At 40.8% G+C, this 23,491-nt stretch overlaps 1 protein-coding gene across 1 annotated transcript in view; it reads left to right on the top strand.

The window, feature by feature from the left end:
* The window catches only part of cssa29h18orf63 (chromosome ssa29 C18orf63 homolog), a 39,553-nt gene that overhangs the window by 2,825 nt on the left and 13,237 nt on the right, over positions 1–23,491 (top strand). The window contains exons 2-10 of the mRNA XM_014180635.2: positions 6,046–6,177; positions 6,483–6,561; positions 8,667–8,723; positions 9,114–9,225; positions 10,964–11,005; positions 13,163–13,239; positions 13,620–13,726; positions 19,099–19,195; positions 21,144–21,229. Coding sequence (XP_014036110.1) covers positions 6,050–6,177; positions 6,483–6,561; positions 8,667–8,723; positions 9,114–9,225; positions 10,964–11,005; positions 13,163–13,239; positions 13,620–13,726; positions 19,099–19,195; positions 21,144–21,229 — 785 coding nt within the window. The 5' untranslated portion in view covers positions 6,046–6,049. The remainder of the gene's footprint in view (positions 1–6,045; positions 6,178–6,482; positions 6,562–8,666; positions 8,724–9,113; positions 9,226–10,963; positions 11,006–13,162; positions 13,240–13,619; positions 13,727–19,098; positions 19,196–21,143; positions 21,230–23,491) is intronic.

The following is a 23,491-nucleotide window of genomic DNA, read 5'->3' as shown; positions in this document are numbered from 1 at the left end:
GAGATTGTGGATCTGTTGGGGCGGTATTGCGAATTGGAATGGGTCCAGGGTGTCTGGGATGATGGTGTTGATGTGTGTCATGTGCAGCCTTTCAAAACATTTCATTATTACAGATGTGAGATAGTCATTTAGGCAGGTTAAATTTGGAGCTCTTGGGAACAGGGACAATGGTGGTCAGCTTGAAACATGTTGGGATTACAGACTGGGGCAAGGAGAGATCAGTGAAGACACTTGCAGCTAGTCTGTGCATGCTTTGAGAACGCGCCCTGTTATTTCTTGTGATTGTTAACCTGTTTAAACATTTTGCTCATATCGGCCACGGCGCGCGAGATCACCCATCATCCAGAAAAACAGGGGCTTTCACGCAAGACACAGTGTTGTATTCCTCGAAGCGAGCATAAAAGGCTTTTAGCTTGTATGGGAGTTCTGCATCACTGGGCAACTCACGGCTGGGTTTCCCTTTGTAATTTGTTATCGTCTGCAAGCCCTGCCACATATGATGAGGGTCAGAGCCAGTGTAATTAGATTCCACCTTCCTCCTATATTGTCCTTTTGCATGTTTCAGGTCTCGTCAGAGGTTGTAGCATGCTTTCTTGTATGCGTCCATGTCTATGCCTCGTTTCTTATAAGTAGTAGCTCTAGCCTTTAGCCAAGCATGGATATTGCCTTTAATGCATGGTTTTTGGTTTGGATATGTTGATATAGTCACTGTGGGGACAACATCGTCTATGCATTTAGAGTTGCCTGAAGCCGCCGCCCGATCATGCTGCTGCATGAAGAATCCACTAAGTACTATGTGTCATCATCCAGCCACGTCTCTGTAAGACATAATATTGCCAGCCAGGTCAACCGTGATACAAGTCAGTATTCGATGTCCATCCATGTCTGAGGACGTCAGGAGATGACGTGTAAACCGGCCACTAGTTACCTTCAAGTAGGTTTATGGTGTTGGGGATGGGGATGGCAGATGGGCGTAAGCATCTGCCTCTGATTCCAAAGGTTGCAAGTTCAAATCAAGCGATAGAAAGTTTTGTGTGTTTTAAGCCTATCCCAAACCTTATAACCCTGACCTTAACCATTCGGAGTTCATGCCTAACCTTAAGAATTTAGAGTTAATGCCTGAACTTAACGCTAAACTTAACCTCAAACACTTTGAAATTTGACGTTTGGAAGAACTTCAAAATTTGACGTTTGAGAAGCATGGATGAACGTCTGATTCTGACGTGAGACTGTGAGAGCTGGTATAATATTGCAGCTTTTCAAGTCTCTTCGTTCAAGGAGACTTGAACGAAGTTCATCCAGCTTATTCTCGAGTGACTGGACATTTGCCAATAGAACGGAGGGGAGCGCCGTTCGATTTTCACCAGGACTCCAGCTCTTCTACTGCATCTATACTTGTGGTGCTTTGGTAGCCCATGGAACAAAGGAATAGATAGGGTCCGGTATGAACAGGGAAACAGCTCAGTCAGAGTTGAAGTGAAAATCGAGCTTAGTAATTGACAATCTCATGTCCAGAAGTGCTTGGCGGTCATATGTGATAATAGTATGACCTTTCTATACAAAAAGTTAAGGTAAACACTAAATAGCAAAGTTGGGTTGGAACTCTTAAGATGTCGCCCTTCTCCGTCAGCGCGTCTTTTGAATCAATATTACTAAGGACAGATTAAACTCATTTTGGCCAAGGGATCAGCAAAATAAGTTGAGAGGGTGTAATTCAATACAATATAATGTAATATTATTAATCTACAATTTATGTTCTTAACCCTGGCCAACATGGGCCTGGGAGGCTCACAGGGATATTGGTATCAACAGTACTCGACCAGTTATCTATTTTTCAACTCAATACTTCTTGTATTCCCCCAAAATTGTGTTTTTCTTTAACATAAATGCACTGCAATTTAAGATTTTAAACTGCAAAGTTTTCTCTCTGCCTCATGGCAAAATTTGTAGAATTTCAGGATATTAGCTTGAAAGTACAACAACAGCGGAAAATTGACTTTTTTTCAAATGAAAGACGATGCCCAGAGCTTACCCATGATGTTGCACAACGATTTAAGTCAACAAGTAATTTTAGTATGATATATTTGGCTTGAAGTGGGAAATCCGAAGTGGGAGATTTGTGGAAATACTTGGCAATGCTGTGTTTCCTTATTAGATGACTTTCAAATACTTTTCAGACAACATTTCTTCATCTTTGCTACTGAGCTGAGCCAAACAGCCTTTCGTCCATTTGGCCACCTGAGCCATGGAGCAAATTAAAATAGGGGGAGCAAACTTCTTTTTGCAGCTCCACTTTTTTTTTAACCAGAAATTATCATAATCCATTGGATAATTTGTCAATTTTCACTTATTTTTGAGCTAGTCTGTATTTGAAAAAAATATAAATGGTATAATTGTGTGATATGATTGAGTTCGTCAAACCCTCTCTCCCCCGTCACCCCAAGATGAATGATTTTGACCACTAAAGTTTTGCTTCACTACATGCTCCACTGCTTTGGTTGGTGCATCTAAAAACCACAAGTGTCTGTCCTATAATGAAACGGCCCCACAAAAGAAAATTCAAGGAACCTCTTTACCTATTTTGGTGTGCTGTTGTTACATTTGTATTAGTGTTTCGAATCCGATGCGCTCAGGGTGTTGTTAGGTGTCATTTGCGACGTGCATCATGAGCAAAGTCATTGTAACCTATCATTTCACATCCCCTGTGAGAACCATGAGCAGGGGATGATTTGGTTTTGCTGTACCACAGCCGATGCCTGCCAGCAGCCTACCTACTGTTCCAAAGGTGGCACCTTGTCAATTCCAATGTAGAAAAACGCATGTCTCTAAACCTTTCAATAGTTAACCATATTACCAGAGCTTCTTCATCTTATTACTATTTCTATGGCGGATTCTCGGCCGCAATTTATGGAAAATGCCCAAACTTTGGAGATAATACAACTAGATAAGGTTAGCTAGATAAGGTTAGCATGCTAGTTAGCTACACTGACAGCTGTCAGTGCCCTATTTGTTGATGTTTCTCCACTCCAATTGGAAATCACCTCTGCGTTCCTTCCCACCCCCAATTCGTGAATATTTTTATAAGTATCATGTATAAGTCATTCTTCAGAGGTGGAACCTAAACGAACCTAAACGAGCAAATAAACTAATAGGGTTAAACTCTCGTCCATACCAGCTGCTATCAGCTTGCTCAATAAGCTAGTATTTCTGGTAGTTGTGTACATATTTCTGTATATATTGTTTTTGTGTATATTCATTGTTATGTGTTCATGTATTTTTACTATGCGCTGCAAAATTAATTGCCCCCTGGCGATAATGACTACTACTCTACATTTCCGCTCTAGAACAGGAATTACGTCGAAATAGGGCTGGCATTGCCCTCTGGTGGCGTCCTTTAAAGCTGCAATGTGTAGAATTGCAGGAAATCACAATAGCTTGAAATGTGCAAAATGTTCTCTCCGATGCCAAGCCTTTAAAGTGTTCCTTCCCAGGGCCTAAGACTTGGTTTGTCCGGCCATGCATTGTCGATGTCAGAGTAAAACTCCTTGTATGCAATTTTTTCTCACTCGAGGGGTGTTCTGATTGTGAGGGGGTCCCTGATGAATTTACGATCACAAAAGGGGTCCCCAGCCCCAAAATGTTTGAGAACAACTGCTCTAGAATTTGCTTTAACACCTTATGATTCATAACAACAACAAAAAAAGGACCTAGCTAGCTTCAACTCCATGTTTATGTTTTGGTTGTTCATAGGTAGGTTCATTTTTAAACAACAATTATGTCTTTCTTCAGATAGGTTTGAGGGTAACCTCAAACCTATCTGCTTGGTAATGTTAGGCTATAACTAGCTAGAATGTTAAACCAAATTGATCTAGCTACACATGATTGTCACCAATCATTTGTAGCTGTTACACCCTACATTGCAATATCACTTGCAAGTTAATGTTAGAGAGCGTTACACTAAAGATGGTTGCAAAGGCATCAATTCCACAGTTATTGGAAGCCTTGAGCACAATGACAGGAACATACAGTGCCTTGCAAAAGTATTTACCCCCCTTGGCATTTTTCCTATTTTGTTGCATTACAACCTGTAATTTAAATTGATTTTTATTTGGTTTCATGTAATTGACATACACAAAATAGTCCAAATTGGTGAAGTGAAATGAAAAAAATGACTTGTTTAAAAAAATTCAAAAGAATTTAAAACGGGAAAGTGGTGCGTGCATATGTATTCACCCCCTTTGCTATGAAGCCCCAAAATAAGATCTGGTGCAACCAATTACCTTCAGAAGTCACATAATTAAGTAAATAAAGTTCATCTGTGTGCAAACTCAGTGTCACATGATCTGTCACATGCCCCAGAGTCTGCAACACCACTAAGCAAGGGGCACCACCAAGCAATCATCACCATGAAGACCAAGGAACTCTCCAAACAGGTCAGGGACAAAGTTGTGGAGAAGTACAGATCAGGGTTGGTGTCACGCTCGTAGAAAAGGTCAGACCAAGGCACAGCGTGATTTGAGTTCCACATATTTTATTAAAGTGAAACTATGAAAACAACAAACATACAATGAACGTGAAGTCGTAGTGATCAGCACACTAACACAAAACAATATCCCACAACCCAGGTGGGAACAATGGAGAACTTAAGTATGATCCCCAATTAGAGACAAGGAACATCAGCTGCCTCTAATTGGGAACCATACCAAGAGCACCAACATAGAAATGCAAAGACTAGAACACCCCCTAGTCACGCCCTGACCTACAACACCATAGAGAACCAAGGGCTCTCTATGGTCAGGGCGTGACAGTTGGGTTATAAAAAAATATCCGAAACTTTGAACATCCCATGGAGCACCATTAAATCCATTGTAATTTTTTTTGAAAGAATATGGCACCACCGCAAATCTGCCAAGAGTGGGCTGCCCACCAGAACTCACGCACCAGGCAAGGAGGGCATTAGTCAGAGAGGCAACATAGAGACCAAAGATAACCCTGAAGGTGCTGCAAAGCTCCACAACGGAGATTGGAATATCTGTCCATAGGACCACTTTAAGCCAAACACTCCACAGAGCTGGGCTTTACGGAGAGTGGCCAGAAAAAAAGCCATTGCTTAAAGAAAAACATAAGCATACACGTTTGGTGTTCGCCAAAAGACATGTGGGAGACTCCCCAAACATATGGAAGAAGGTACTCTGATCAGATGAGACTAAAATTTTGTTTTTTGGCCATCAAGGAAAACACTATGTCTGGCACAAACCCAACACCTCTCATTACCCCGAGAACACCATCCCCACAGTGAAGCATGGTGGTGGCAGCATCATGCTGTGGAGATGTTTTTCATCGGTAGGAACTGGGAAACTGGTCAGAATTGAAGGAATGATGGATGGCGCTAAATACAGGGAAATTCTTGAGGAAACCTGTTTCAGTCTCCAGAGATTTGAGACTGGGACGGAGCTTCACCTTTCAGCAGGACAATGACCCTAAGCATACTGCTAAAGCAACACTCGAGTGGTTTAAGGGGAAACATTTAAATGTCTTGGAATGGCCTAGTCAAAGCCCAGATAATCTGTGGTATGACTTAAAGATTGCTGTACTCCAGCAGGAACCCATCCAACTTGAAGGAGCTAGAGCAGTTTTGCCTTGACGAATGGGCAAAAAGCCCAGTGGCTGGATGTGCCAAGCTTATAGAGACATATCCCAAGAGACTTGCAGCTGTAATTGCTGCTAAAGGTGGCTCTACAAAGTATTGACTTTGGGGGGTGAATAGTTATGCACACTCAAGTTTAAATTTTTTTTGTCTTGTTTCTTGTTTGTTTCACAATACAAATATTTAGCATCTTCAAAGTGATAGGCATGTTGTGTAAATCAAAAGATACAAACCCCCCAAAAATCTATTTTAATTCCAGGTTGTAAGGCAACAAAATAGGAAAAATGCCAAGGGGGGTGAATACTTTTGCAAGGCACTGTAGGACACTGTACCAACAGAGCAATTGTTCATTGCTTGACACAGCCTAACACCCTTTCAATTCTATTTCTGTCTTTCAGCAGGATGAGTGGAGGTGGAGAGCAGTCCCTGTTCTTTCTAATTCTCCCTGACCTGAGGAAGCTGTGCTGTGTCACCCTGTCCTTGCAGTCTGATGACGGAGAAGTGAGAAACAAGCAGGTGAAAACATGCAGGTGAGACAGCTGCTCAGAGTTTGATTGGAGGTTGCTTGAATAAATACAGGTTCTTATGCTTAAAGGAAAGCAAACCTCAAAATGCCCAATCTCTTCTTAACCCAATGGTAATCTTTCTGTAAGAAACTCAGGTTGTTTTTGAATGAATTATAAAACCCTTTGAGGTGCAGAAAGGATGCACAGAAAGATTGCACAGTTATTCTCTAGTTTAAAATCAACTATTTACATTGTATTAAAGTGCATTGTTGCTGTTCTCAGGTTAATAAGCGGACCAATTGAATTAACTTTCCTATATTCACTTTCAGGGAGCTGTTGTTATTGTATGCAGACATCATTGCCTCTCCGGTATTGGGGTGTTTCTCAGAGATCACAATGGTGATGGCGGTAAGTGTGCACTCAAGTCCGTATTTAATAGTCCATGAAACAGACAGACTAATCTCCCGTGGGAAGATTCTGAGTGTAGACCGAGGGAATCTGCCAGGACTGAATGGGATGTGTGATATCCGAGCAGCATTAGCTCCAGTTTTTGGGTTTTCATGTTTGGTAATTTGGACATATCAGGATTGGGCGAAGGCGGTGCTTAAACCGCTTGCCCATGAGTGCTTCGGGGGGGTGCTTTGGCTGTGAGTTTCCATTTGCGAGGGTGAAGACTTAATTTTTGCTGGGAAACACTCAATTTCTAACACGTTTAAACACAGAAATGAATCAGGCAGCTGACCAAGTTACACAATAATTTACTTCTGGTTTTAATGTTTGGCAAAATGTACTTGTGGCAACCAGCCAACACAATTCGTTTTCTCCTGCAAATATTTGAGTAAGATGATGATACACTTTTTGAACCAATCAGTTGAAAATCATGCATTTATGAATTCTGTGAAATGTATTTTACTCAGTATTGTAAGTAGTTCCCCTTATACTCTGTCTCATACACTTTCATTAGTATGATTACCAATGACTGCACTAAAGCAGGTCATTGGAGCCTTTGATCTGGCTTGTTTACCAATTGTTGGAGGTTATGTAAGTGCACAGTAAGTAAAACACCACCTTCACATGCCATGTAACATGACACCAACCAGGTGTGCACGCAAGGGAGGCTTTGTCACAACTCTCCAGTCATAGGAAATGGTTTGATTTCCTTAGAGGGAGATATATGGGTTGTCTTCATTAGGCACCAAATGGAAGACAATGGACTGAAATGGGAAAGGACTTCCTGGACTTATAAGAAACGCTCATTGTCGATTTCAGTTGCAAAAAGTTTGAAAGCAGTTTCTGTTGCATGCCCTAATGAATCCGACCCTGGATTTTCTAGGGATTTTGAGGAGGGATTTACCCCGTTTCACATTGCACGATTACAAAATAGGGTTCTCGATCTAATCTATCATTGTAACTCATTTAATAGTAGTGTTTAATAATCGTATATGGAATGGGTAGCATAATGCAACATAAGGGTACTCTTTCATTCATTCATCCACTGAAATACGTTCTCTGGTTTAAATGGATGATGTAAACAGGTTAATAGTGCGTGAGAAAATGAGAAATGTGTGAGTGAGTGTAAGGTATGTGTGTACGTGCCTACACATATCGTGCAGAGGCATGTTGCATGCAACCCAAAATAGTTGGTCTGCATTCCAAACACTGTCATTTTTTTCACCCCTTCTGGATTGTAGCCAAAATAATAGAAAAACAAAAACAATATTAGAATTGTCCAAATGTAGTATCATTTTAAGCTGCGTATAACGGTTTGAGCTGCTTTACAAAAACAACAGGTTCTTCATATTTTAATCTTAATTTCAAACAAAAACAATCAATCAATTGTTTTCTATTTGTGAAACACCAATAACTTCCTAACTGGAAAATCCACATTATTAACCCCTGCATGTAAACATGTAATCTACATTGTGCATCTGCTCTAGCACTCCATTTGCTTTCACTAGTGTTCCACACACAGTTCTGGTGAATCATTGTGTCAGGTTGGTGGGTGTAGCTGGTGTATAAAGTCAGGCGCAGGAGAGCAGAGATGAGTGAAACAACGTACTTTACTCGACAGCACAAAGTAAACAATTTACAAAGTGCAAAAAGAACAGTTGCCACAAAGCATGGGTGATAAACAGCACCCGGTACAAACCAGCCGGAACATTCCGACCTGAACAAATAACAATCACACTCAAAGACATGGGGGGAAACAGAGGGTTAAATACATGACCAGTAATTGGGAAATGAAAACCAGGTGTGTGGGACAACGAGACAAAACAAATGGAAAATGAAAAATGGATCGGTGATGGCTAGAAGACCGGTGACGTCGACCGCCGAACTCCCCCGAACAAGGAGCGGCATCAACTTCGGCCGAAGTCGTGACACGTTGACTGTGTTGCAGTTGTTTAACAATCTTCCCTTTAACCGAGTGTGTCATCAGAAGAGTCAATGATCCCTTATTTGACCAAATAATTGTGAGGTTTCATATTGTTGAATTCTAACTTTTCTCCCAACAGATTCCCTTTTTTAAAAGAGGAATAGTACAAGCTTATGTACAACGGCACAGTCTGCAGGTAAGCTTGGGCTGGCCTACTTGTCATTCACTTTCACTCATTACTTTTGCAATTTTGACCAAGTTTAGAAACCAATTCAGATACATTTTTACAAGTATGTTAGTTTTACATTCATTATCCACATCCACATTTTAAATATCATTGCATGTCAAACAGTTGTTTTCCATGAAATGTGAGATATTTTGTTCTTATTGCTGTTATTTACTACTTGAGAGGTCTTGCCCTGCTTTTCTTGTGACCCCTTGAAAGCTCACTGAGGCCCCACAGGGCTCAGTACTAGGTCTCCTGGTTGAGAATCACTGATATAGAATGCTGTATCAGAGACGGGTGGATGCTGTCCCGTCTAGTCAGTTAAGTTACATGTAGTCTCTCTGTGTTGTGTTTGGGCAGATGGGCTCTCCTCAGAGGGTTCTCCCTGGTATTCTGCAGACCTGTCTGTCCTACTCCTTGACCAGCAGGCTGGCTCCGAACTGGAACAAAGTCGGACAGTTCCTTATTGCTGGTTTGTACTAGTACTGTATATAGGAATATGGAATTAATATAATGGAACTGTTTTAAGTTAGTAATATTGTTATGGGCTAGTTATTATGATGTACAGTAGTTAGCCTATCACCAGTCTGTTTTATCTAGGAGAGGAGATCGAGGAGGCCTTCTTTCTAAATTGTGTTGTTTTAAACTCATCCGTCATGGGTGACGGAATTTCACATTTACACAGTAACAAACCCCAGAAACGGCCATGTTGTAGAAAGTTGACAGTGGTATCAATGGATGAATAGTAATCTGACAATGGTGCAAACATAGTCCTTCCCATATCTCCAGCCTTTTTCACAACCATAACCCTAGTCTCACTTTTTTTTAAACATTACCCTTACCCTAGCGCAGCCCTAACTGCAGCCCCTTTTGAAAGCCCCTCCCTAATCCCTGGTATTTTCCCTTGCCCTTTTTTATGGCTCATCATGAAATTAAAGCGTTTGTCATTTACAAAGTAAGAAAAGGGGATAATTAATAAACTGTTACAGGTCCCATTCTCTTTGGCCTGATAACATTGAATTGTTTGCCTGTCTTTTGTGGAATTTTGCTTCTAGTTGGAAGTGATTTCGCTAGGCGGTTGCAAAGGTCACTGTTTAATCGCAGACCTGTTGAGAAGGCATGTCTATAATCGCAGTGACTCTGCAAATATGTTACACCACCCTCCATTACCTTCACCTTGGGCCTATTTGATATGATAGTGAGTATTTGATTCTGAGTTCACACAGGGCGCTACACACACATACACCCACAACACACACACACACACACACACACACACACACACACACACACACACACACACACACACACACACACACACACACACACACACACACACACACACAGAGAGAGAGACACTCACACACGTCTCACACACGCACACACACAGAGAGAAACGCACACACTCATCAATAGATGACTAGTGGAATTTTCATTTTTTTATTGAACCTTTATTTAACTAGGCAAGTCAGTTAAGAACAAATGCTTATTTACAATGACGGCCTACACACAGGCCGCTGTCTATTTCCAAATGTTTTCTTGCCCTTGACTGAAACGAGAAAAGGTGAAAATGTATTTGCACTTAACCTGGATTGCCTTTTGTTGCCTTCCAACATATTCCGCTATTTGAATGGATGGGATCCATGAACAGCCCGTCTGGCACTTATTTAGATTATGACTATGAGAACAGCGCTGCTTAGACAACTACAGTAATGTTATCATTAATGCTGCGTCATTACTGCCGTTTCCTCTCTTGCAGACCACCCAGCCCCCATAATCTATAAATAAATTAAGATGATTATTTTATGACTCCATCTCAAGAGCCTGGCCAAGAAGAGAGAACATTTATCTGAGGTCCTCCAAAACCTTAATGTTTTACATAAGCGTCCATGTCTTATGATAACAGACCGGGGGAAGGCCAGACTGTCCTTCAACTTGGAAGTTTGTTCCGTGCTAAACGCGACCTTCCTTGCCAACTTTATTACTTTATATCTAGTCTTTCATGGCTGCCAGAATGACACACACATAGACACGCACACACACAGACAGAGAGACACACACACGCGTATACACACACACATAGACACACACAGAGAGAAACACACACTCATCAATAGATGACTACTACTAATCCAACTACATTGTACTGCAACAACACTACTGTAGGTTTGATTACTTAACCATATCTATTGATCTTGTTCACTTTCTAGGGAGGGAGTTTCTGGCTGATTCGGGGAAGCTCAACGCCATTGGTAGGTGTTTGAGTGTGAAGGATCAGCTGTTACACTTTCAGTATCCTTTACAACTTTGGTTTAGAGGTTATTTGAGCTATTTAAGCTATTTCTCAAAGCCTTTAACCTTTAGCTCTCGAACCACAGTGGTATACGCAGAGCCATAAATAGAGATATAGAGGTCACTATACTATATATGGCTCTGGGTTGAAGGTTTCCTATAGTGGAAAGGCTATAATGACAATTCTAGTTGCTATAGCCAAGTGCATTAGGCTTAACTCTGAGTTATTGTTAATTGCTCAGTAAATTACAAATCTTAGTCAATTCAAATAGTTCTCACGATGTATTTGAATAGCGAAGCTAAATAAAAAAATGTGTATCTGTACTCCAGCATTTTATATTTGAGATCAAATTAGTTCATATGAGGCGACAGTACAGAATGTCACCTTTTAATTGAGATTTGTGAAAATAGAAGATGGCTATAAACACTCTTATATTCATTGGATACTGCCATGATTATAAAAAAAATCATGAGTGAGATAATGATGATGAGTGAGAATGTAAGAGGCACAAAGATGATACCCCCGAAAAAATGCTAACTTTTCAGTTTTTCGTCATGGTGATTGGTTAGCATCTGTTGTTGTAGCCTCTGTAACTTTTATACTCATCATTATTCATGATCCATTCATGAATTATCTGAATTATGGCAACATCAAGATGAATTTAGAAGTGTTCAGAAACATCTCTGCTCATTTACGAAGAAAATGACTCCAGATACCATTCCCCATTCAGTTGCTATTGGAAAGAATACACCCAAAACAAACTGCAAATGCACCCAACAAGTTTGTAGTCAAAATGTTGATGTAGTCATTGGGTTCACGCGATATGGGACCAAATACTGCTAGACTACTTACTACACTGAACAAAAATATAAACACATGTTAAGTGTTGATCACAAGTTTCATGAGCTGAAATAAAAGATCCCAGACATTTTCCATTCGCACAAAAAGGGTATTTATCTCAAATTTTGTGCACAGATTTGTTTACATCTCTGTTAGTGAGCATTTCTTCTTTGCAAGATAATCCATCGACCTGACAGGTATGGCATATCAAGAAGCTGATTTAAAGCATGATCAATACACAGGTGCACCTTGTGCTGGGGACAATAAAAGCACACTCTAAAATGTGTAGTTTAGTCACACAACACAATGCCACAGATGTCTCAAGTTTTGAGGGCGCGTGCAATTAGCATGCTGACTGCAGGAATGTCAACCAGAGCTATTGCTAGAGAATGTTCTGAAACAAAGTTCTTCCATGGCCTGCATACTCACCAGACATGTCACATATTGAGCATATAAGGGATGCTCTGGATTGACGTGTACGACAGCTTGATCCAGTTACCGGCAATATCCAGCAACTTTGCAGAGCCATTGAAGACAAGTGGGACAACGTGTCGCGCTGCATGAGGCAAATGGTGGTCACACCAGATACTGACAGCTTCTACCCCCAAGCCATAAGACTGCTGAACAATCAATCAAATAGCCACCCGGACTATTTACATTGACACCCCGCCCCCCTTTGTCTTTACACTGCTGCTGCTCGCTGTTTATTATCTGCATAGTCACTTTACCCCTACCTACATATACAAATTACCTTCACTAACCTGTACTCCTGCACATTGACTCGGTACCGGTACCCCCTATATATAGCCTTGTTATTGTTATTTTATTGTGTTACTTTTTATTACATTTTTTACTTTAGTTTATTTAGTAAATATTTTCATAACTCTATTTCTTGAACTGCATTGTTGGTTAAGGGCTTGTAGGTAAGCTTTTCACAGTAAGGGCTACACCTGTTGTATTCGGCGCATGTGACAAATTAAATTTGATTTGATTTCCAATTCAAATTGCTGGAGTATAGCTTTACTGTCGAAATACATATGGTGTACAGGACTGTACTGTACATATAAACTTCCACCTGACATTGATATGGCATGACGAAGTGAAAAATCTACTTGAGTAGAAAGATGTTAGGATTCGCCCCTGTACTGTACAGTCCTCATATGTATTTGATGGAATTATACTGAATTATATTTTGGGATATATAGGCCACTTTAAAATGAAGTGTTACCGACCTCTAATCCAGCAGAATGACAAGGTTCTATGTTTCCATTGCCAGTGATGGAGCTGAGTGCCAATGAGAGCCAGCTGTGTGTCAGTGTGGAGGCCAACACTGTCCGACTCCCTCCAATCAGGGTGAGCCCAGCAGCCAGTCAAAACACCCCTACGTACTCACACGCGTGCGCGTGCGCACACACACACACAGCCATCTGTTAAATATTGCAGTAAAAAAAAGCTATTGTCTCACTGTCTGATATTCCATAGAACACTGCTAAAACAGAAGTACGTTCACTGGCAATTGTTTCCGCCCCAACACAATATCTTGTACCATGCATCACACTGCCAGACAGACATTAACAAACTACACACCTTCATCAAGTATTTCTACCTTAACCATTCATCAGGTTGTCATTATAATAATTTGTTCTCAGAGCCTTCTTTTTAAATTCTCATTAGTTATCTCTAGTTGTACTCCGTAACATTTACTTGCTAAGGATTGTATGGTTGACTTTTAGTTGGCGGACTTTGACATCCCTCCCATGGTCCTGAGGAACTTCCATAGCCAGCCAGATGCTGTTATCCAGACCTCCATGTCCAGCAACTGGTGTTACATTCTGCCAAGGTCAGTACTTTGACACGTTTTATTTTCCTTTTAAAGGTAGACTCAGCAATTTCACATCGGTCACGTAATCACATTTTAGTAGACACTTTTATACACAGCGACTTACAGTAGAGAGTGCTTATAGAGAGAAACGTATAATATCTGAAAATATACTGTAGCTAGACAGTGCCTTTGGAAAGTATTCAGACCCCTTGACTTTTTCACATTTTTGTTAGGTTACAGCCTTATTCTAAAATTGATTAAAACAAATTCCCTCATCAATCTACACACAATACCCCATAATGACAAAGCAAAAACAGTTTTTTATACATTTTTGCAAATGTATAAAACATTTAAAACTGAAATATCACATTTACATAAATATTCAGACCCTTTGCTCAGCACTTTGTTGAAGCGCCTTTGGTAACGATTGCAACCTCGAGTCTTCTTGGGTATGATGCTACAAGCTTGGCACGCCTGTATTTGGGGAGTTTCTCCAATTCTTCTCTGCAGATCCTCTAAAGCTCTGTCAGGTTAGATGGGGAGTGTTGCTGCACAGCTATTTTCAGGTCTCTCCAGAGATGTTTGATCGGGTTCAAGTCCGGGCTCTGGCTGGGCCACTCAAGGACATTCAGAGACTTGTCCCAAAGCCACTCCTGCGTTGTCTTGCCTGTGTGCTTAGTGTCGTTGTCTTGTTGGAAGGTGAACCTTTGCCCCAGTCTGAGGTCCTGAGCGCTCTGAAGCAGGTTTTCATCAAGGATCTCTCTGTACTTTGCTCCGTTCATCTTTGCCTCGATCCTGACTAGCCTCCCAGTCCCTGCCGATGAAAAACATCCCCACAGCATGATGCTATCACCACCATGCTTCACCGTAGGGATGGTGCCAGGTTTCCTCCAGATGTGACTCTTGGCCTTCAGACCAAAGAGTTCAATCTTGGTTTCATCAGACTAGGGAATCTTGTTTCTCATGGTCTGAGAGTCTTTAGATGCCTTTTGGCAAACTCAAAGCGGGCTGTTTTGTGCCTTTGACTGAGGACTGGCTTCCGTCTGGCCACTCTACCATAAAGGTGTCACGCCCTGACCATAGAGAGCCATTGTTTCTCTATGGTGTAGTAGGTCAGGGCGTGACTAAGGCATGATGATCTAGTATATCTATGTCTATGTTGTGTTCTAGTTTCTTTTTCTATGTTGGGGTTTTTGTATGATTCCCAATTAGAGGCAGCTGGTATCGTCTCTAATTGGGGAACATATTTAAGTAGTTATTTTTTCCACCTGTGTTTGTGGGATCTTGTTTCTGTGTAGTTGCCTATGAGCACTGCTTGAGCTTCACATATCGTCTATTCTTTGTTGTTTTGTGCGTTTCACTTGAAATAAAATATGTGGAACCCAGATCACACTGCGCTTTGGTCCGTCTCTCCGCACGGTCGTGACAAAAGGCCTGATTGGTGGAGTGCTGCAGAGATGGTTGTCCTTCTGGAATGTTCTCCCATCTGCACAGAGGAACTCCAGAGCTCTGTCAGAGTGACCATCAGGTTCTTGGTCACCTCCCTGACCAAGGCCCTTCTCCCCCTATTGCTCAGTTTGGCCGGGCGGCAACTCTAGGAAGAGTCTTGGTGGTTCCAGACTTCTTCCATTTAAGAATGATGAAGGCCACTGTGTTCTTGGGGACGTTCAACCACTGTGTTCTTGGGGACCTTCAATGCTGCAGAAATGTTTTGGTACCCTTCCCAAAATGTGTGACTTGACACAATCCTGTCGCGGAGCTCTACGGACAATTCTTTCGACCTTATGGCTTGGTTGTTGCTCTGACATGCACTGTCAACTGACATGCACTGTCAGGGTTGAAAACTAATCACCTTTCGGTGAAATTCACTGTTTTGAATCCAAAATAGGTGACCTACGTGATTCGTGTAGATCCGATGACAAAAGTTTGTGCGGGGGAAGGGGGGGGCTTTGGAACAATACTGGCTGTAAGCGAACGAGTGATGCGCGTTTGGAGCAATACTGGCTGTATCCAAGGCTTAGCAGAATGCAGCATGCGACTGAAGAGACAACCAATTTGCAGCATCAGTACGCGCTCTGGAAAGACAGCAGAGAATTGGAAGGCAGTTTGCAAGTTACAGAAGCGCATCCCCTGAACGATAACAAAGAGGTAGGTGAGAAGCCTGACCACGGAGACGGGGGTGAGAAGGTGATGAAGCGTACTTCATGAGCTGTAACTGAAAAACAACTGGCATTTGGAAAGTTTGAGGTGTGGGAGAAAGTGTGGTGGAACAAGTATTGTTAGCATTGTTAAGTATCTTGCTAGCTGGATCGAATTCTGCGTTAGCTAGCCAGAGAAATGTTGAGCAACATTAGCCAACTTAACTGATCAAATAGTTGAGGTTTTGGTGTGAAAATTTGCTGGCTAATAAAGACTGACAGCTAGCTAACGTTACAACATCAGATGAGCTAACGTTAGTAACCTAACCAATTGGCTATAGTATTAACCGGTATACGACTCCTTGCCGTTCCTCAAGTTATAACGCATTAGTTGCTTACTGGACTCTTGGCAATCTGTGTGAAATGTTAACTAACAAATGAACTAACTACTATCTGTGAACTAATGTTTTCCCTTGACAGTATGTGGTTAATTTTCAGAATGAGTGAATTAGGTGAAAATGAGGCGTTGCTTGTGAAACAAGTGGATTCAGGGATCAAGTGTAGCTGGAGTTGGGCTTGGCTTATGCTGGATGCCACTATAGAGGTGTCGTGTCTTTGGCATCATTAAAGTGAAGACGGTTATTTTATCAAATCAATTCTCTGTAATTATTATTACGTGATTAAACTAATCATGTAAATGTAATTAACTAGGAAGTCGGGGCACCAAGGAAAATCTTCAGATTACAAAGTTATAATTTTCCTAATTTAACTCTTCAGATATTTTAATATCTGATCAATTAGTCTTCTAATTAATTAATTATTCTTTACCTCACATTAGTCTCATTCCAAACGTCATAAATTGTTGGTTATCTGCACGAACCCAGCTTTTAATATGAATAATCCATACACCAATTGTCTTAATCATTTATTTACTAACTAACTAAATAATCACAGAAATGCATAAACAAACAAACAGTAGGAAATGATAGGGGAGGTTCCCTAGTGGGCTAAGCCGATATGACGGCTTGGTGGACAAAGGGAAGTGGGTGTGGACTGAGAAGGGCGGGAAAGACAAAAGGAGTCACTACACAGTTGATAATTCTATTAATTGAAATGCTAATCCTTTGCACATGAACGCTCACTCATTCGGGAATAATTGCAATCAATATATATTTACTCCCAGTGTGTCGTCGTGATCTCTGTTGGAATTGTCAGTCCTTCTGTTGGAGAGTCAGTTCATCATCGTCTCTCTCTGCTTCCCTGAAGATCAAAGTCTTCAGAGTACCATTCAGAAATGTTCTCATAGAATAGATATTTCGGCAGTTGTCGGTCTTTGCATCCCAGGTTGACATAATTTCTAGCTGCAGACTAGTAATTAGTATCTAAGATTTGCTCTTATTCTGTCGGGATCGATAGTCTCAGAGAGTTTAACCATTTCCCGCCGTGAAGCCAATGCTCCACGTGGTATGGTTAGGAATTCAACAACCATTGCAACGAGGTACGCGTGGTCTGAAGAGGATTTCCTCAGGAGGGGGTTTTATTCGTAACAATAGAAAAGGTGGGTCTATGAAGCCAGATCATGTCTGTGCTCATGGGGGCGGGCCAGTGACTTAGTTAAACTTTAAAGGGAATACAATTCTCTGTCATTAAAGGTTTAACATCACCTTACATTATTTCACAAATAGTTGCATCTTTACTCATTCATTTTATACAAGAGTTATATACAAACCCCATAATTGAGAAATGTACATATTCAGAGATATACTGTTGTTATGTGTTTCCTGTCCTCTCTGAGGTCACCAAATGAAACACACTCGTCATACTTGTCCTTTTAGTGTCCACAGACCATTCCCACCTTCTCAAAATGTGGACATTTTGTATCAAATTCCCATTTTGGGGATTTAGGAGTTCGCCATGTGAAATCGCCATGCAACAAATAAGATTGGATTGCTTTCTTTAAATGTTTTATTTTACACATAGAGACTGATCATGTAGCTCATATATTCTTTGCTATTTAATTAGTTAAAACCTGCATTTCCCACTAGCAGAGTTTTGTGCATGTTTCAGGGCGGGGGGAAAAGTGTCACCTTTTTGGGCCTTTACCAGTTTAAATCCCTGCAACTGTTGGGACTGTATATAGACAGGTGTGTGCCTTTCCAAATCATGTCCAATCAATTGAATTTACCACAGGTAGACTCCAGTCAAGTTGTAGAAACATCTCAAGGATGATCAATGGAAACAGGATGCACCTGAGCTCAATTTTGAGTCTCATAGCAAAGGGTCTGAATACACATTTAAATAAGGTGTTTCTGTTTTGTATTTTTAATACATTTGCAAAAATGTCTAAAAACCTGTTTTCACTTTGTCATTATGGGCTATTGTGTGTAGATTGCTGAGGATTCTTTCATAAGGCTGTAACATAACAAAATGTGGAAAAAGTCAAGGGGTCTGAATACTTTCCGAAGGCACTGTACATTTTCGTACTTTTTTCATACTGGTCCCCTGTCGGAATCGAACCCACAACCCTAGCGTTGCAAGCACCATGCAGATTCTTTCTGTATTCATAATAACAAGTGTTACAAGCACACGGGCAGGGGTTTGTACACAGCTACGTGCACACAGGCAGGAGTTTGAAAACAAAGACACTGTGTAAACCAATGGAGGATGGTGGGAGGAGCTATAGGAGTACAGGCTCATTGTAATGGCTGGAATGGCATAAATGGAGAAAAAAAACATTGCGATGACAGGTTGGATTGAACTGTTGATATGTCATGGAACTTGAATAGTTATGTATGAGCAGAGAATAACAAAACGTAAGAACATCAAAATCAGGGTTGGGCTCAATTCCATTTCAATTCAGGAAGTGAACATACATTTTGTAATTTCAGTTTACCTCCTGAATTTACTGAATTGAAATGGAATTGAGCCCAAAACTGATCAAAATAGAATATAGGTTTAGGTTCTTAATTTGAGGTTTAAAAAGGCTTCTGAAGTTTGTAATTTTCAGACTTGATTTTCCCTTAAGATAAATATATCAAACCCTACAAACATGTCCATTAATTATAATCAAATAATAATTCACGTTTCCTGTTGCTGCGGGATTATTTTCCTGCTGTAGCAAAACTGGCTCAGATTTGACAAATTAAGATCCAAATGAAGGTCCGACATCTGTACAACCTGTCAATCTTGTATGTCTTTACTGATATGTTATAGGTACACTTGATATATAGCTTCCGTCTGTGTTGTGTGTAGCATGAAAAGGGGTCAGATCGTCAGCATCAGTCACCGGATGCCCACTGAGAGCCCCTTCCAGTGCTACGCTGACATCCAGAATCACTGGAGCAGTTTGGTAGGTTACAGCCTGGTCCCACATCTGTTTGTGCTGTCTTGCCAACTCCTATAATCACTGTCATGACAATGGCCATAGGAGTTGGCAAGACAGCACAAACCGATCTGACACCAGGCTAGGTAAGTTACACTTCACATGAACTACTCTTCATAAGGGCTGCCATGAAAGAGACATCTCATATGTCATAACTACGAGTTTTTCCTAACCACGTTACCTGACTAGGAAAAGCTCTGGGCCCTAGTTAAAGGTTATGATTCCAGGTTGGGTCAAGCTCACTTTAGTGAACCATGTGTCACTGTAAAATCAGACTTATTCACTAATAGGTTACCTACCGTAATTTCCGGACTATTAAGCGCACCTGAATATAAGCCGCACCCACTGAATTATTTGTTTTATTTTATTTTGAACATAAATAAGCCGCACATGTCTATAAGCCGCAGGTGCCTACCGGTACATTGAAACAAATTAACTTTACACAGGCTTTAACGAAACACGGCTTGTAACAAAAATAAATAGGCTTTAACGAAACACGGCTTGTAACAAAAATAAATAGGCTTTAACGAAACACGGCTTGTAACAATTATTTATTTTTATTAGTAAGCTTTATTTTGCACTGAGTCAATTCCTCACGCTGCTGTTTCCAACGTCTTATCATCGACTCATTAAGACCAAGCTCCCGTGCAGCAGCTCTATTTCCTTTTCCAACAGCCAGATCAATCGCCTTCAACTTGAAAGCTGCATCATATGCATTTCTCCGTGTCTTTGCCATGATGAGGGTGACAAAATGACTACCGTAATCAGAATGATGGGAAGTTTGAGAGCACTCGATTTAATTTAAACAGTAAACAAAAAAGTTGTTTGACCTTAACCCGTTCGGCAATTCCATTGGTCTAATGAAAGCTTCATGCCGCAAAAAACTGAGCACGTCACAGAATGTTTTTTTTTAGAAAAAAAAATTGAAAATCCATATATTAGCCGCGTCATTGTTTAAGCCGCGGGGTTCAAAGTGTGGGAAAAAAGTTGCGGCTTATAGTCCGGAATTTACGGTACTGTAATTCGCTAGGCATAACGCCTGCTTGCTAGCTTATCTAAATGATATGTAGTGTCACAACCATGTCAAGTTATTTGGCATTAACTGATTTCTGTTTTGTCATCAGTAATGCAAACTCACATTGGCGTCACACAACACACACACACACACACACACACACACACACACATGGACTACTCCAGGGAACTGTTGTTCTAACTACAACCACAGGACCAAACTCGACGGTGGTGAATGACATCCCATTGCTCACATCCTGTCTGTCAACATCTGTCAGCAACTGAACATGGACTTGGCCCGGCGCAGTGTGTATGCTTGAGTGTGCCTGTATGCGTGTGAGTGTGTGTGTGACAGTGTGTGTGCGTGTTTGTGTGTGGACTTGGCCCTTCAGAATGACGGTATGACCCACTTACGTTGGCTGGAAACAAGCCATCAGATTTCACACCCACGCTGCCTAACAGTTTACTCTACCATCATGTTGTTAATTAAGGTCCTGTTGCTCCTAAAATGCCCAATGATAAACATGCATTGCCAAAGCCCTCTCCCCAACATGTGTTATTAATTAAGTATATTATAGTGCTGTATGACTATTGTATCTCAGCCTTGAACAAGAGCTCTCACTGGCCTGTGGTGTTGGGCCAGTGGATAGAACAAGTGGACGGGACAGCTGGCTGATAGTAATGCTCGACACGTTAGTGTTGGTGTTGGTCTGTCGTCACATCTGGGTGAGTGCTTAACATCCAGAGACGGGTCACAGACAAATAATCTCCCTTGCTGTCTCTTCTACTCACACCCTTTGTTTGACACTGCTAGCTTATACACACACACACAATACACACTCACACACAGTTAACGTATTTGTCCTTACTACTTCTTCCTGTTTTTTTTCTTATTTTTCAGTATGGCTACCAACTCCCCCAAATTGATGAGGAAGAAGTGATTTATTGCAACGTATACTTCAAACTGGTTGGAGAAAGGCTGTTCTCGTATCCTTTTAAGCCTGTGGTATGGATTGGGGCCCATCTGAGGCATCTGCCTTTGGCCCACCTGTTGACTGTTATGTTGTTACACTGACTCAAAACTGTCGCGTTTATGTCTACTCATGCAACTATTATTGTGATAAGGCACAGTTAGTGTTTTCTTGTAACTTGTAACCAGCATTTGTCCCTTGATAGTCTGTAAAATGAAACAATAATCGAAATCTGGAGAGAGAAAATATCAAAACAAACAGTGTAAAATGGTTCACATATGGTGTTCTTCAAGCCAGTGTTCACTCTTTAAATTCATTCAAATTTGGCAGACATTTCAATTCATCTTAAAGGGGCAATTACATTGTTTACAAATAATGGAGTAAAACAAGCTTATATTTTGGCTTCTGATGGGGTACAACAGTTGAACTAAACTCGTGAGGAAGTTATATTTTTCAAACATCAATGGCTATACATCATTAATTTAAAAGTCCAAAAATGGATGTACCAATTCCAGATGGGTCCTTTAAAGTGAGTTCCATCCAGACAGTGAACACGTTTCTTTAAAGGCCCAGTTCAGGCAAACTAGATTTTCCTGTGTTTTAGAAACTTAGCAAAAAAAGAAACGTCCCTTTTTCAGAACCCTGTCTTTCAAAGATAATTTGTCAAAATCCAAAAAACTTCACAGATCTTCATTGTAACGGGTTTAAACACTGTTTCCCATGCTTGTTCAATGAACCATAAACAATTAATGAACATGCACCTGTACCTAGTCAACAGCCAGTGGAATCGCGTGGCGCGAAATACAAATACCTCAAAAATGCTATAACTTCAATTTCTCAAACATATGACTATTTTACACCATTTTAAAGACAAGACTCTCGTTAATCTAACCACATTGTCCGATTTCAAAAAGGCTTTACAGCGAAAGCAAAACATTCGATTATGTCAGGAGAGTACCCTGCCAAAAATAATCACACAGTCATTTTCAAAGCAAGCATATATGTCACAAAAACCAAAACCACAGCTAAATGCAGCACTAACCTTTGATGATCTTCATCAGATGACACTCCTAGGACATTATGTTATACAATACATGCATGTTTTGTTCAATCAAGTTCATATTTATATAAAAAAAAACAGCTTTTTACATTAGCATGTGATGTTCAGAACTAGCATACCCACCGCAAACTTCCGGTGAATTTACTAAATTACTCACGATTAACGTTCACAAAATACATAACAATTATTTTAAGAATTATAGATACAGAACTCCTTTATGCAATCGCGGTGTCAGATTTTAAAATAGCTTTTCGGCGAAAGCACATTTTGCAATATTCTGAGTACATAGCCCGGCCATCACGGCTAGCTAATTTGACACCCACCAAGTTTGGCCCTCACCAAACTCAGATTTACTGTAAGAAAAATTGGATTACCTTTGCTGTTCTTGTCAGAATGCACTCCCAGGACTTCTACTTCAACAACAAATGTTGTTTTGGTTCCAAATAATCCATAGTTATATTCAAATAGCTCTGTTTTGTTCGTGCGTTCAGGTCAGTATCCAAAGGGTGACGCGCGAGCGCATTTCGTGACAAAAAAATTCAAAATATTCCATTACCGTACTTCGAAGCATGTCAAACGCTGTTTAAAATGTATTTTTATGCTATTTTTCTCGTAAAATAGCGATAATATTCCAACCGGGCGACGTTGTATTCATTCAAAGGCTGAAAGAAAAAAATGGAGAATTCTCCTGAACGCGCTTCTCAGTCTCACTGTTCCCAGCCTGACCACTCACAAACAGAGCTGCTGTTTTTCGCCCAGAGACTGCAGACACCCCATTACACTTTCTGGCGCCTTCTGAGAGCCAATGGAAGCCTTAGAAAATGTCACGTTACAGCAGAGATGGTTTATTTTCGATAGAGATACCACAGATGGAGAACAAATTGTCAGACAGGGCACTTCCTGTATGGAATCTTCTCAGGTTTTGGCCTGCCATATGAGTTCTGTTATACTCACAGACACCATTCAAACAGTTTTAAAACCTTTAGAGTGTTTTCTATCCAAATCTACTAATTATATGCATATTCTCATTTCTGGGCAAGAGTAGTAAGCAGTTTAAATCGGGTACGTTTTTTATCCGGCCGTGCAAATACTGCCCCCTAGCCCCAACAGGTTAAGACACTAATAGCTTACAGGCGGTAGGCAATTAAGGTCACAGTTATGAAAACTTAGGACACTAAAGAGGCCTTTCTACTGACTCTGAAAAACACCAAGAGAAAG

This window comes from Salmo salar, chromosome ssa29, assembly GCF_905237065.1.
Source record: "Salmo salar chromosome ssa29, Ssal_v3.1, whole genome shotgun sequence".
Lineage (NCBI taxonomy): Eukaryota > Metazoa > Chordata > Actinopteri > Salmoniformes > Salmonidae > Salmo > Salmo salar.
Note: the sequence above shows the minus strand (reverse complement) of the source record. Positions and strands in the feature narration are given on the sequence as shown.